The sequence below is a fragment of the Hyperolius riggenbachi genome, chromosome 12, assembly GCF_040937935.1.
Source record: "Hyperolius riggenbachi isolate aHypRig1 chromosome 12, aHypRig1.pri, whole genome shotgun sequence".
NCBI lineage: Eukaryota > Metazoa > Chordata > Amphibia > Anura > Hyperoliidae > Hyperolius > Hyperolius riggenbachi.
In genome coordinates, this window is record NC_090657.1 from 12,796,322 (window position 1) to 12,811,730 (window position 15,409).

The window sequence follows — 15,409 nt, forward strand, 5'->3', positions numbered from 1 at the left end:
AGGGTGGCGGTTTATATATCATTGGAAAGAGGAGAAAGAAAATGATATGCATCTTTCCATAGTTTCTGCACTGCTCGGAGTCCCTTTAACGTCCCACTGTGAACTTAGCCTTAGAGACAGAGGATCAGCAGGAAAGCCAGGCAATGTGCTTTGTTTAAAAGGAAATTATATAGCAGTCTCCGTATCCTGCTCACTTCAGATTTGCTGCAGGTCAGTCAAAAAATCCGCTTTGAAAATTGGTCCTAATGTTGCGATTTTTCCCGCAACAGCCTCTCTGCGATGTGCGGTGATATCTACTCTTTAAGATCCCCGAAAGCTCGCGTGCAATGTGCCACAACCGTTTGAACACCCGTTCACGCCAGTCGCGTGTAACCGCAGGTAGGAAGATGGATCGGGGAACCCTTGTTTTGTCGTGTTGCGTCGTTGAACGTTCCCCGATCTATCTAGCAGTGAGTACGGGGCTCTACTTTCTGCATTTGCCCGTTTAGGTCAGTCCACTTTTGTAGCGTCCATTCTGCTCTACCTGAATTTGAATTCTCTCCTTTGATTGATGCGATGAAGATTACTCAGCTGTGGAAAGTTTACAAAGTTCCACAATGCTTCTAAAGTGTCCACATGGTGACCACATTGTGAGTGTGCACAGCTGAAACTTTCTGTATAAGCTAACAATACAAATTACATTGTATCTTGTTCTAACCACCCCCCCCCCCCCCCCAGGACTGCGCAACGCCATTTGGCGTGAACTGATGGGGGTGTGTCTTGCTGGGGGTCGCACGTGCCGATGCGCGCGTCATCAGTCCACTCCGTCATCAGTCTACCAGTGGTGATCACGGCTAGGAGACTGTTAAACGGCGAAACCGCTGTCTATTTGCATTGTACAGCACTGCGATCTACGGCAGTGCTATATTGGGGACAGCCGTGTCAATCGGCTGTGCCCTGGGGAGACTCTGAGAGCGATCGGCTCTCATAGGCTGATGTCTATGATTGCTGGGATTGGCTGTCCTTGGGGGCTGGGGGGGGGGGGGGGGGGGAATAAAATAAAACATAGCCAATTTTATTAAAAATAAAAGTACAAATAAACAATAAATACACATCCCAGCAGTGATCAGAGCCCACCAACAGAAATCTCTGTTGGTGGGCAGAACAAAAAGGGAGGGGGGGTCATATGTGTGCTAAGCTGTATGGCTTTGCAGCAAGCTCTTAAAGCGGCAGAGCCCTGAATTGTAAACAATATCCTGGTCATTAGGGGAGTGTAAGCCTATGGTCTTGACGTGGTTAAGACAGCATTTGTTTGATAAAACAAGTGATTCGATAAGAGCATTATATCAATGTGAAATTAGAATTTAAAATCTAACTCCAGTCAAATACAGTAGAGTCTTGGTTATCTGGTGAGGATTGGCTGATGTCGTAGAAGTGTGTCCTTCTGCTTGCTTGAGACTCCAATTTAAAGAGGAACTCCAATGAAAATAATGTAATAAAAAAGTGCTTCATTTTTACAATTATTTATAAATGATTTAGTCAGTGTTTGCCCATTGTAAAAGCTTTTAAATCCCTGATTTACATTCTGACATGGATCACATGGTGACATTTTTACTGCTGGCACAGGTGATGTAGCTGCTGCATGCTTTTTTGGCAGTTGGAAACAGCTGTAAACAGCTATTTCCCACAATGCAACACTGTGTTTTGTATCTTTCTGCTTCACCACTGGGCGTTACCTTTTCCCTGTCCTGTCTGTGGGACCTCCACAGACCTTTCGAGGACTGCAATGTGAACCCTGGTGGTGCTGAGGAACAGTAAATGACATCACTGCTGATTCATCCATATTCGTCAAACCACAAAGTAGTCCAGACAGCAGTAAAAAACGCAAGAGGTTTGATGCCCTATTCCCTCTATTCGAACCTAGAATGAGTAAGTTTCTGTAGTTGGGATTTAAAGTGTAACTCTGCTTGTACATAAGTGTGATTAAAACGAGGCCCTGATCAGTATTCAGTAATGCAGTGTGCTTACGTTCCTGATATTTTTATTTACGCCTTTTCAAGATATTGCCATATTTCATCCAGTATATACAGTATATGATTAGCAGTTACTAAATGCCTAATACGTATGTTAAAACCTTAAGAACGATTGACTACCTTGAATATAACTTTGCCTTCTTAAAACAGAAAGTATTTGCGATAATTCCGTATAATTCCGTATAATGTAAGCAATTGTGGTTTCCCATCATGCATCACTGCCAAATATGCAAATCATCTCTTTATGCTCCCTGAAAGCTTGGCCCGCATCCAGAACCGCTGGTGTATAGTGAGCTTATAGCTTATACATTTTACAGAGCCACATCAACCCAAAATGCACACAGCCTGTTTCAGACTGTTGGTCCTCATCAGTGCATGGCAGGGATTGATATGTCTCCATGGGAAACCACAGTTGCTCATGTAAAACAGGATTATAGCAAATACCTTCTGTTTTAAGATGGAAAAATGATACTCAGCCTTGCTTTTTAATAAGGACTTTCGGTCTCTTTAGGCCCTTATACTTTTCTAAAGGTTCTATGCAGTGGCGTAGCAATAGGGGTTACAGAGGTAGCGACCGCATTGAGGCCCTTGGGTCAGCGGGGCCCCGAGGGGCCCTTCCTCAAGCACATTAGCTCTCTATTGGCCCTGTGCTGGTAATAATCACTTCTATAGAGGCTTTTAAATAGTAGTAATCATTAACAGTTTCCCATCACCTTCTTGAACCTCTGACACTGTGGAAATCTTTGGCAGGTTTTGGTGCGCCGTATCAATTTTTATATATAGAGTGCTTGGGGGGCCCCATGTAAAACTTGCACTGGGGCCCATAGCTCCTTAGCTACCACACCATGAGATATTTGGATTGTGAAAGGGGAGAACAAGAGCAAAAATCAGACAGATTCAGGAGTCGCAACCCATTGATCACTTTTGATTCGTTTTGTGGCCAGCATTAGAATGCAAGCTTAGCCAGTACCATGTACAGTGGCGGAGTTATCCCTTAAGTTTAGTCAATTCCAGCAAGGCCCTGCAGCTAAGGAGAGACCCTAGATTTAGATAGCAGCACAGACATCCTTACAGATAGACAGAGACAGCCAGATTAACCAGCGACAGACAGTTTTGCTATAGGCAGATCTGGTCAGACAGCTGGGTTAGGCTCAGACATAGCCACAGCTTAGATGTACCATAGATAGACATTTAGCTTTGGTAGACGCAGACAGGTAAACAGGAGCTGAGGATTAGCGGAGAGACAGGAAGGGAGGGACGTAACCAAAATCATCCTGCTACAGGTATAAATTCACTCTGATTATAGTCATGGACAGACAGGCAGACAGATCCTGCTAAGCCCCTTCCCCTTCATGAGGTGTCACTCAAACCCACGGTCGGACCCTTACACCATCATAAAAGTGTCACATCAAATGACTACAAGATACAAACCCAGGAAATCGCAGTCAAGTTGCAGAACGTCTCCCATTTTGCGGTTAATTACGTAAATGAAAATATTTTTGAGGAATGGTAAAGATTATTAACTCTTCCCAGTACCTTACAGTTGTTAGATACCATCAAATTCCTTCTCAAAAATGGCAATAAAAAGAAATAAAAACCATCAAATAAATAAAAACTATTAGCATAAAGCACAAATAGTGTGAGTTGTTTTCGGGGTAATATGCTCATTTTGCTAATTAATAAAGCAAAATAAATGTAAATCTGATGAAAAGGAGAACTGGTAAAAATATCTTTCTATTATAAACTTTTGTTTAAAAATACATTAGTGATTACTGATCTCTCCCTTGGATATTAGCAGCCCATTGTTATTAGGTGTTTAGGTTGACAACGGTATGGTATATTTTAGCAGGGACAACATAAAGTGAAGTAAATATCAAAATGATTTTGCAGAGCTACAATAAGCTGTATTATGCTAAAGAAAAAAGTAAACTACAGCGACTACAATAATAATGTGCTTTTTTTCAGTCCATGGCTTGGTCTCCTAAAAACTTACATAACTCATTGGTAAAAATTTATATACAAAATATATTATCATAAATAATACTAATTCCTAAATAGGTGCGCTAAGCAGACACATTTTCTGTAGTTTTTCTTTTATTGAGCTTGTTCTGTTTTTATATCTTTTGCCTCCTCTATCACCACCACCTCCCCATTACAGCCTGGTATCCTCGATGCTGTCAGCTAAACGCCTGTTGAATAGAACTGTCTCATTACAATGGACCTCAGCCTACCTCTTATTATTGTGCTAATTACCCTCTCTGTGTTATGCTATTCTTCTCTAGCTAGTAAGCTACTGTTTTACCCTGAACTTTATGTCATCTTATGCCCTCCATCCAACTTATTATCTTCTTCTCTACTCATGTTCTACATGCCTTTCTTATTTACTTTCATCTATGCCCTCGTTATTGACTATCAATGACATTCAAGAGATTATCTGATTCACACCTCTACCCTGTGGCTTGCCCTCTTTTTTCCAAGTGACTGCCCAGTTAGGCCCCTCTAAATTGTCTCATAAGGTTGTCCATCATTGGTCAAATTGGCCACTTTCTTCCCACACCCTTCTATCCTTCATATTCGCGTTCTCTGGGATCATCAATACTTTATCATAATCTTCTTCTCCAAAAACCCCAGATTCTGTTTTCTCCCATCATCCCTTCTCCTTTTCAATTTTTATTAATGTCAGTTCTCCTCACTTGCCAGTCTCTCCATCCTTCCCGTCTTCTCCTGTCCTTCAAAATTGAAGGTTTACCATAGTGACCTATAAAAACAGTCGGTTCTCTTTTGTTTTATTATTGTTTGATATATCTTTCTGTCCTTGGACACTTTTTTTCCCAACCACACAAGCCAGTTCCTTTCCATACCTGGTTCCTGAGCTGCAGCTTCTCGGTAATGTCCATAGGACCGGTATCCACCTCCATACTGATAATCATCCTTGGGCATGAAGCCTTCTGCCCCCATCAGCCCACCCAAGTTGAACTGGGGATGATGGTGGTAGTTGTAGGGGTTGAGAGACTGTGCGTACGCTTGGCTCTGGTAGTAGTCAGGTTGCCCGCCAGCCATCGGGCTGCTGTAGTAGCCCATGTCCGTGGCGGTGGACTCCGGTAAGGTGGGCGAGTCCTTGGATACGGCATGGCAACTCAAAGAGGTACTCAGGTCGGTTAATACGGCCATCTTCTTTTCATAAGTCCCACTCATGTTACGTAGAGCAAAGGCGATATCTCAGTAGGCATTCACACGAACATCCCTGCTAAGCTCCCTCGCACTTCTGTGTGTACAATGAAGCCAAACCAAAGACTTCACAGACCAGTTCTGCTCCATAATTATAGGGTAGAGAAGGGAGGGTCATGCATTCCTATTGGCTCCAGGAGGAAAGCCTTGCAGGCAAAACAGATTTCTTCACCAGCACTATATTTATGGCTCAGCTTCTTGTCAGTACAAAAAGAAGAAAAAAAAAAACCACACACACAAACAGATATATACTGGAACGTTTGCATCTGTATATTTATCTATATAAAATAAAAGCTAACCTATACTGTACATCGGTTGTGTCTCTGCTAAAATAGCACCAACTTCACGTGGGAGACAAAATTCTAAATTCTGTGTCGGCTGAAAACTGTAAACTGTTCTAAAGAAAATATACCAAGTGGAAAAACTCTCACAGACTGGCATTTCGTGTGTTTTTTTTACTGATTATGTCAGTTCTATGAGCGTTTTTAGTCCTGTTAGGGTTTGTAGCATGTGTATATCCTCTGTTTATCCAGTATTTTTTTTTTTTTATAGAAAAGCTGATTTAATAATAACTACAAAATGAATACGATATAAATAACGATATTAAAAGTCATATATTTATTTTTTTTATGCTCACTTTTTAAAAAATGTTTTCTTTTGTTTTCTTCGGTAGTTTTTATTAAAAAAAAAAACTTAGGTTTATAGCATGTGTGGGAAAACTAACGCATTTTTTAACGCACAATTTTTCATTTACAATACGCATTTTAATGCAAGTCATCCACCGGGGCTAATGAAAAAGAAACGAAAGTGGATGGGCGTTTGCCCCCCGGTGTACACTTGTAAGTTGCAGGCTGTTCTCATTTTTGACGTTTCCGAAATTGAGTGCAAATCATCCCATTGACTTACATTGTCATTGTCCTTTTTTTTTTTTTATTAGATGCGGTGAAACCGCGCACAATTGTGCCAGGTTGGTACCCTGGCTTAAAGGAAACCTAAACCCAATTGAAAAAAAACGAGTTTCACTCACCTGGGGCCAGGGCCAGGCCGAGGCATAGGCTGGAGAGGCTCCAGCCTCAGGGTGCAGTTTAGGAGGGGGCGCAGGATTCATTCAGCTGTCATTCCTAATTGTGTTTGAAGCAGAAAGTAATAAGAAAAGGGGATACATTCCAGTGACTGCACGCCATATAACTAGATATTAAGGTGTTGGGGAGGTTGTGGGCCCTGTGGCACCTCTTAGTGTAATAGCAATCAGTGTGTGACGGCTGGGGTAGGAGGGATGGAGGGGCGCACTTTGGTGTCTCAGCCTTGGGTGCTGGAGGACCTTGTCCCAGCTCTGCCTGGGGCTTCTACCAGCCCCCTGCAGCCATCCTGTGCCCTCGACGTCACTCACGGAGCCTCCAGTCCCCCGCCGTCAGCTAGTTTCGTTTTTGCCGACTCCAAGTCGGCGGGCCGCCACGCATATAATTACACAAGTTACCACGGTTACAGGGCGCTATACCGGGTGTCAACGTGTACAGATACGTGTTGACACCTGCTATAGCATCCTGTAACCACGGTGACGCGTGTAATGATACGCGTAGTGGCCCACTGAGTCAGCAAAAACGAAACTAGCCAGTGTCGGGGGACCAGAGGATCCGGGAGTGACGTCGAGGGCACAAGATGGCTGCAGGGGGCTGGTAGAAGCCCCAGGTGAGTGAAACTCATTTTCTTTTTAGGTTTCTTTTAAAGAAGAACTATAACCCAGGATTGATCTTTATCCCAATCAGTAGCTGATATATTCCCTTTCCCATGAGAAATTTTTACCTTTTCTGGAACAGATTATCAGAGAGGTCTGTATGGCTGGTATTGTGGTGAAGCCCCTCCCACAGTGTGATGTCATGACCTTGGTCCCGACAGTTTGCAGTATGTGAACCTCGTTGCATTTGTGCTTTTTCTAACTGACAAGCAAGCAGTATCTCCCTCTGTGCATAGAACTCTCAGTAACAAACATTCCGTACAGATCGCCTGGCAGAGCTAAAGATGTCACCACCAGTGATACATTTCAGAATGTAAATCAAAGAGAGGAAAGATTTTACAATGGGAAAACACTGACTAAATAATCTATAAATTTGTTGTAAACCATAAGCAATTGTATTCAGTATTTCCTCCTTAAATATTCTTGTAACTGAAATTATTTTATGATAGGAAATATGAGTTGTTCTCCTTGGGCTGCTTCCCACCTTAGACTGGGTAAGTTGGTTGCAAAAGATGACAAAATCGTGATTAAAAAAAAAAAAAGTAGAAAAAGACATTGAAACACATTATAAATGTTATTATGATTTCCAGGATATTATGTCCCCCTACTAGAGTCATTTTGGTAGGGAAGACACTTAGTTTACCATATGAACAAACAACAAGTGAGCTCTTGAAATGATTTTAGTTTCAGATGGTCCATGCTGGATTGCTGGCGTTTCCGCTTTCGGTTTTCTGAGCAATCTCTTCCTGCTGCAACCTCTGCTGTTTAAAGTAAAGATCGCCTGCAACAGTAAGGGCCCGTTTCCACTATAGCGTTACGAAATCGCCGGCGAATCACCGCAGGCAAATCGCATGCGGGTGCGATTCCGCATGCGTTTTTTGCAGCGATTTCGCATAGGTAAGGCTGTATGCGATTTTAACCATGTCCCTGCCTGTGTGAATTAACATGGGTACCTATGCGAAATCGCATGCGAAATCGCGGCAAAAAACGCATGGGGAACACGCATGCGATTTCCCTATTAAATACATTGCGTGCGATTCGCCTGCATTCCACACGCAGGCGAATTCTGAGGCCCCTACCCTGCAGATTTTTTCTGCACAGAAAAACGTGCAGGGAAACGCACAAGTGGAAACAGTCCCATCCACTTGTACTGACTGTGCGAATCCGCATGCGGGCAACGCATGCGGATTCGCGATAGTGGAAACGGGCCCTAAGGGTTCTTTGACACGGATGGTTGACAGAGAAGGGGGTACATGGCAGTCACTGCAAGCCAGATAACTTGGGATTAACCACTTCAGCCCACTGGTTATTTTCACCTTATGGATGAATTTTCACATTTCAGTGCTTCTCCCTTTCATTTCCCAATAACTTTATCACTACTTATTACAGTTTTCCACCACCAATTAGGCTTTCTTTGGGTGATACATTATTCTAAGTATTATATTAAGTATTATATTATTCTAAATTCATTTCAATGGGAATAATAAGGGAAAAAAATGGAAAAAAAATAATTATGTCTCACTTCTCACCCATTATAGTTAAACTAGTAAAACTGGGGATAAAAGCTACACATTTTATTTGCTTATTTGTCTCGGTTATTGCAACGTTTAAATTATATCCCTGGTACAATGTATGGTGACAATATTTTATTTGGAAATAGGGATGTCGCGAACTGTTCACCGAACTGTTCGCAGCGAACAGGCCAAAGGGGATGACCTCGGGTCATTTACGCATTCATCATACTAGACATTACTGCGCAAAGGCTGCAGATGCGCGATCAATGATGCACAGCCACTGGGAAAGCGTCTGCGCAGTAATGCGTAGTATGATGAATGCGGAAATGACCCGAGGTCATTCCCTTTGGCCTGTTCGCTGCGAACAGTTTGGGCCATCTCTATTTGGAAATAAAGGTACATTTTTTTTAGTTTTACATCCATCACCAATTTAAAGCACATAATTAAAAGCAAAAATAATAAACCCTCTTGACATACATATTAAAAACATTTTAGTCCCTAATGTCTGTAGGTGTTCCCAAAGTTCCCATTCATTAATCTAATGATCCGTGGCGGGAACGAGCAAGCGGAAGGGAGTGCGGTGGCACCATTTGAGAATGATCACGGTTTTTAAACAAAAACAGTGATCATTCTCACCGGACATGCACGGATTGGCTTAGGGAACTTCTGTCCCCTGCCACCAATCCCCCCTGTCGTCGGGCCATCACGATCGCGGGCTTCCGTCTGCACATTTGCACGCATAGCCCTGCAAACTGCACGGATGTGAGTCTTGCGGTTCTGCGGCTGCAGCAGCACCAGCCGTAGACATGAGACCTGCGTCCGAGAGGTTGAAATAGTTAAGGTGTTGGGCGGGGGGAGTCGAGGGGCCTGGGACACCTCTTAGTCTAGCAATCAGTGTGTAACTGCTGGGGGGGAGGGATGAAGGGGCGCACTTTGGTGTCTTTATATACATTACCTAGTCCCTGATGATCGCATCTCCTCTCCACTTTCTTGTTAATTTCAATGAGTCCGGAGGAAAGCCAATCACCATGCGGTTTAGGCATGATAAGTTTAAGCACTAACTGGGTTAGCACCGCAGTGCACAGTTGATCAAAAGTTTTGTGCCAGCAAAGTCTGGTGCACTTCGCATAGAGTTTAATGGCGCTGCTTTGCATGCGGGACTTTGCGCGCGATCTAAACTTATCTAAACTTATCATGCCTAAACTTATCATGCCTAAACTTATCATGCCTAAACTTATCACGCCTAAACGTATCACGCCTAAACGTATCACGCCTAAACGTATCACGCCTAAACGTATCACGCCTAAACGTATCACGCCTAAACGTATCACGCCTAAACTTATCACGCCTAAACTGGCCTTTCCCCAGCGTGGTGCAATGGTTATCACGCCTAAAGTCTCTAACTTAGTTAGCACTGCTTTGTGAATCAAGCCCATTGTGTGCTCACCCCAAATGAGGCGGGGGGGGGGGGGGCTGAGTATAATAGATCACACTATAATATGGGGTACTGTATAAAGAAGCACTAAATTGAAGATCCTGCCCAGTAGCCCTGAGCAGGTGCCGGTGCTATGCATATTACCATGTCTGCGCACTCTGCCGCAGGGTAATATGGACGGGAACGTGAGCTGTGCGATCATCCTGCCCTGGGCTCTGATAAATAAACAAACGAAAAAAACCCTGTGAATAAATATGCCTAAATGAAAAGCCTGAACGACTAAAGCCCCATACACCAGCTAGACGGTTCTTGGCCCAGGCAATCGACCAGGGCCATCTCAGCCAAGAATCTGGTGTGTAAACCACTGTCCCCCAAGGTCTGACGACTTTACAAAAAGATCTTAGCGATCAGCAGCAGAGTCTATTGCTCCCCTCCTTACCCCGCCCACGGAAGCTGCTCTATTTTTCACGCCATTGTCCCTCCTTCCCTCTCCATAGACACAGAACGTGCCGCTAGGCTGTTCCCTAGCAAAGCGTTTGTACAGCTTTGGCGCCCAGCAATATCACCAGCAGGATCATGTTCGATCCTAGCGGGTAACACAAATATAGGTGAAATTGTGCGTGTTTACGCACCTTACTCTGCTAGGATAAATTGGCCTTGCAGTCTTGAGTGTACAGTATAAGAGCAAACAAATACAGATAATATGAACAGACCATGTAAGCAAGTTCCTAAGGTGCGTACACGTGTTGGAAATAATATTTGGAAAATGAGAGATCAACGATTGATCTGCTAATAATCATTCTAAAATAGTTTGCAAAGAACCTCCAAAGATAACGATGAAAGATGTTTGTCTCTCAATCCTTTAAATCCATCCCTGCATTTCTGGTCTGCTGACAATCGTTCGCTAAACAAGGTTTATGAGATTGCCAGATACCATTTGAGTACACAACGCATGGGTGAAAAAGAAGGCACTAAATAGACTATTTTCTTTCTTTTTCTTTTTTTTTCTTTTTTGCATTAAAGGATAATCGTTTTGTATGTGTACAGCATCGCTAGAGAGATCAAGCCTTCCTGACAAATCTATGCGCCAGATTGATTCCTTGGTCTGCAAAGATTTTTATCTGAGGTGTGTGCCCAGCTTTATTTATCATTGGATAAGATCTTACAGTCATGATTGTAAGGTAAAAAGAAAGGTCAGACTTAAAGCAAACCTAAACTGAAAATATATAGTAAAAATAAACATACACGTCATTCTTGCCTCCCGTGTAGTGTACTTGTCAATCTCTTTCTCCTCTCCTGCGTCCAGTTTGTCCACTGTGATCGATGGAATTCTCTGTCCTCCATTTTAAAAATGGTGGTGAACCAGTAACCGCTTCGGTTCTGCACACTGTTAAACTGTAACATCCCCCGCATGAGCAATAGGGAAACATGGGCATTACCTTGCACATCAGTTGTCCTTACAGTTGTAACTGACAGCAACTGATAAATTTCAGTTCTGACAAAATCTTGTCAGAACTGGAAGGAACCGTTAGAAACAAATGGCGAGCTTCTCAGATGAATTGATGGTGAGGTTAGTACAGAATATTTATTTGCAGATACAGCATCTGTTTTTATTTTAACAAAATTTTCTGGGTTCAGGTTCCCTCTTAAAGGGAACCTAAACTGAGAAGGATATGGATTTTTCCTTCTACAATAATACCAATTGCCTGACTCTCCTGCTTATCCTGTGTCTCTAATACTCTTAGCCACAGCCCCTGAACAAGCATGCAGATTAGGTGCTCTGACTGAAGACAGACTGGATTAGCTGCATGCTTGTTTCAGGTGTGTGATTTGGCCACTACTGCAGCAAATAGATCAGCAGGACTGCCAGGCAACTGGTATTGTTTAAAAGGAAACATCCATATCCCTATCAGTTTAGGTTCCCTTTAAGGTAACCGTGCACAATACAGTCCTTAAAGGGACTCCGGGCACCTCTCATGGGCATGCCTTTAAACCAGACGACTTCCAACAAAGTCGTGCTATGACCCCTCTGGAGGAGCCTCTTGCAATGGCCGTGCGTGTCACTTCCTCTTCCTGCAGTGATGCACTTCTCTAACAGAGAAGACAGGGGTGACCTGGAAGTTATAACATAGCCAAGATGGCAACCGGGATTTTTAAATTGAAATTGAACAAAAACTATTTGGCGTAGAACGGCGATTCAGGCATCAAATGAAAGAGGAGAGCACAAGCTACAGAAAGGTATGCATCTTTACGTACTTTGCAGTACTGGTCGGAGTCTTAAAGGCATGTCCATGAGAGGTGCTCAGAATCCCTTTAAAAAACAAAAAGAAGTTTTAACAATTGAATCAGAACAACTGAAACACTGAAAATGAAAAGATCTTTTCCACTAAACGACTATAATTATACAGTTGTTCCGATTGACTTTCTGAATTGAAGTGTCGATGCTAGTGAGTAGCGGCGAATAAAACCCATGCAATAGGGAGCGCCAATCAAGTGGATGGAGCTGTGGAGCGCAACTTTAGCGAAAACATGGTAGAATACCACCTTTTTGTAAACAGGTCCCCTTGGCACAGCATTTGAAAAGCCCGCACGTTTTATGCGGCGACCAGGCGTCTAGATACACGATGGCTTTATGTGCATGACTCAGAGACACAAACAAAGAGCACAGTGACTGAAGCCGTGTTTCACAATCTAAAGCGCTGTTTTTGCTCTTCCCAGGTGACCAAAAAATGGCGGCTGCATAGCTCTAGGGAAACAGCGCACAGGTGCATGCTGGGAATACTCCAGGGATCGTCAGTGCTGTACATAAATGGAACAAGAAAGCAGAGAGGAGTAGGCTGAACACAGACTTGGATGTTCATGTAAAAACAGTGTGTGTTTGTGTATGCATGGTATGTGTATGGGTGGAAGGATGTCTCTTTGCCAGCGCAGTCCCTTTCAAAATGGCTGCAGGGCTGCTCTGGTTTCTATGGCGCTCTGCTTGCAACACAGCTGAGGTAATGTGAGGAGATATTGTCTTACATTCTACATTTCAAATAATTGGAAAATGTTAATTTTGACAACAGTCTATTTTATGTTCTTTTATAACCACGGGGTTCCTGATACTGGAGCGGAAAAGATGTATTCCATGGCTGTACATTCTGTTAGGGCTGGTTCAGACGGATGTCTGTGTGGCGTCGCGTCTGGGGGCGTTGCGGCGGCTGCGCGGTCAGGCTTTCGGTCGCGTTCCGATGCGGTCGCGTTTTTATTTCCCCTAGGGGAACATTAGCCGTCGCGGTTGGCCGCTCCCTGGAAGCAACATGTCGCAGCTCGAATGCTAACGAAAATCGGGACCCGAATGCCGCATTCGGGTAAAAGCGCGCAAAAGCTCAGTGTAAACGCTCCCATTCACTTGAATGGGAGCGTTTACCGCGACGTTCCGAACGCTTGCGGTAAATGCTCCGCAAGCGTCCGTCTGAACCAGCCCTTACTCAGTGAGCCATATGGCCACATTTTTCAACACTGTTTGGCTATGCGGAGTCTGGAGTCATTTTTTAGACTCCATCCCAGCAGGTAAGCGTCACTAGTACTGGGGGTTAGGCCTATTAAAACTTGAGCATTTTGCCGGTGATTTCGGCAAAACGCTCAAACGCTAGCGCTTTTCAGAGCACTATGGTAATAAAAGTCTAAGTTCTTACTTCAGCAATTTGCGCAAATCGCCCCAAAACGCGAAGCGCAAATGCGTTGCCTGCACCATTTTCAGGCAATTTCCCGGCAATCGCGTTTCAGTGCTATAGAAGCGGTAAACGTGATTGCGAAAAAATTGGCAAGTGTGAATGGCGATTTTTTTTGTTTTCGTTAATGGCACAATCGCCATAGCAAAACACTAGCAAAAGCGCTAGCGTTTTGCGATCAGCAAGTGTGAATGGGCCCTCAGGAAGTCCAGGGAAAGGAGGTGGAGAGAGGAGTAGTAGTGTTAAAGAGGTACTCCGGGCTCTTCTGATTAGGTTTACTTCCTACAAATAAAGCTTAACCATTTAAAGAGAACCCGAGGTGGCTTATGATAATCCTAATAGGACCCAGAGGCATGTGGTGTGCACAATGGCATGCCTCGGGGTCACTGTACCGTCACTGCCAGCCCCCCCCCCCTCCCTGCGCCGTGCTGCACCCCCTTAAAAGATCGCCAGGCTAGTGATAAACTGCTTGTCGCCAGCCTGTTATGTTTATGTGAGGCTGTCAGTCAGCCTCGTAGCATCTCCGCCTGGATTCCAGGCTCCCCCCGCCGCTCCCTGCCTCTGTTAGCTTCCACCAATAGAAAGCCAAGCCGCCACCCAGGAAGTACTTCCTATTGGTGGAAGCTAACAAAGGCAGGGAGGCTGGAATCCAGGCAGAGATGCTACGAGGCTGACTGACAGCCTCACATAAATAAAGCCAGCTAGCGACAAGCAGATTGTCGCTAGCCTGGTGATCTTTTAAGGGGGTGCAGCACGGCTCGGGAAGGGGGGGGGGGGGGTCGGGGGCTGGCAGCAGAGGTACAATGATGCCTCTGGGTCCTATTAGGATTATCATATGCCACCTCGGGTTCTCTTTAAGGACGACGCTAATTGAAAATCTACGCCCTGTTTTGATTGTGATGCAGCAGCCAGGGCGTCAATCTCGCCGCTGTCTCCCCGCTGCAGCTCACTCGCTCTGCCGTCTCTATAACCGCAGAACCCTGTGAACAGGTCAGGAGCTGATTTCATTGGCTCCAGGCCCTGTCTATCAACGTAAGCAACTCCCATTGCATACCCCCCAACATTTTAAACTAAGAAACCGGGACACTGGCCACACCCCTAACCACACCCCCAAGACACGCCTACCATCGTTTTTTTAATATTTTTTTTTTATTAAGATTTATGACCTTATTCTTTTTTTTTTAATTAAATATACCCTCATACACCCTGCCCGTGGGTGGGGAGGAGGGTAAGGGTGCCCGTGGGTGGGGAGGAGGGTGAGGATGGGTGCCAAAAAATGATCGAGGCGCCAGCCGCGCGTGGTATGCTGGATGCGGCCATATCATTACTACCTCCCTCCCTTGAGATCTGCCCCCGTGTCCCCGTTAGCAGAGTGCGCAGCGAGCGGAGCGGGCTGTCATCTTACCTCCGTCCATGCACGCATACCGATGTCTTTCTCCAGCTTCCTGCTTCCTGTGACGTCACAGGAAGCAGAGTGAAGCCGGACATCGGTATGCGTGCATGGACGCAGGTAATGACAGCCCGCTCCGCTCGCTGCGCACTCTGCTAACGGGGACACAGGGGGGGCAGATCTCAAGGGAAGGAGGGAGGGAGGTAGTAATGCTATGGCCGGCATCCCGCATATCACTTAGGCGCGGCTGGCGCCTCGATCATTTTTTTTTTTACTGCTGCCCACTGCCGCCCGGGAATGGGGGGCTCATACCGTGACAGCGGGAGAGGCCCCCCCAAATCGTGACAGTCCCGACGAGATCGGGACGGTTGGGCCCTCTGCC

At 44.8% G+C, this 15,409-nt stretch overlaps 1 protein-coding gene across 2 annotated transcripts in view; it reads right to left on the reverse strand.

Annotated features, from left to right (window-relative positions):
• Positions 1-5,291, reverse strand: part of DLX3 (distal-less homeobox 3) — a 41,530-nt gene extending 36,239 nt beyond the window's left edge. For both annotated transcript variants that reach the window (XM_068264130.1, XM_068264128.1), the window contains exon 1: positions 4,874-5,291. In XM_068264130.1, the coding sequence (XP_068120231.1) occupies positions 4,874-5,207 (334 nt within the window). In that variant the 5' untranslated portion in view covers positions 5,208-5,291. The remainder of the gene's footprint in view (positions 1-4,873) is intronic.
• Between the last annotated feature and the right edge of the window lie 10,118 nt (positions 5,292-15,409).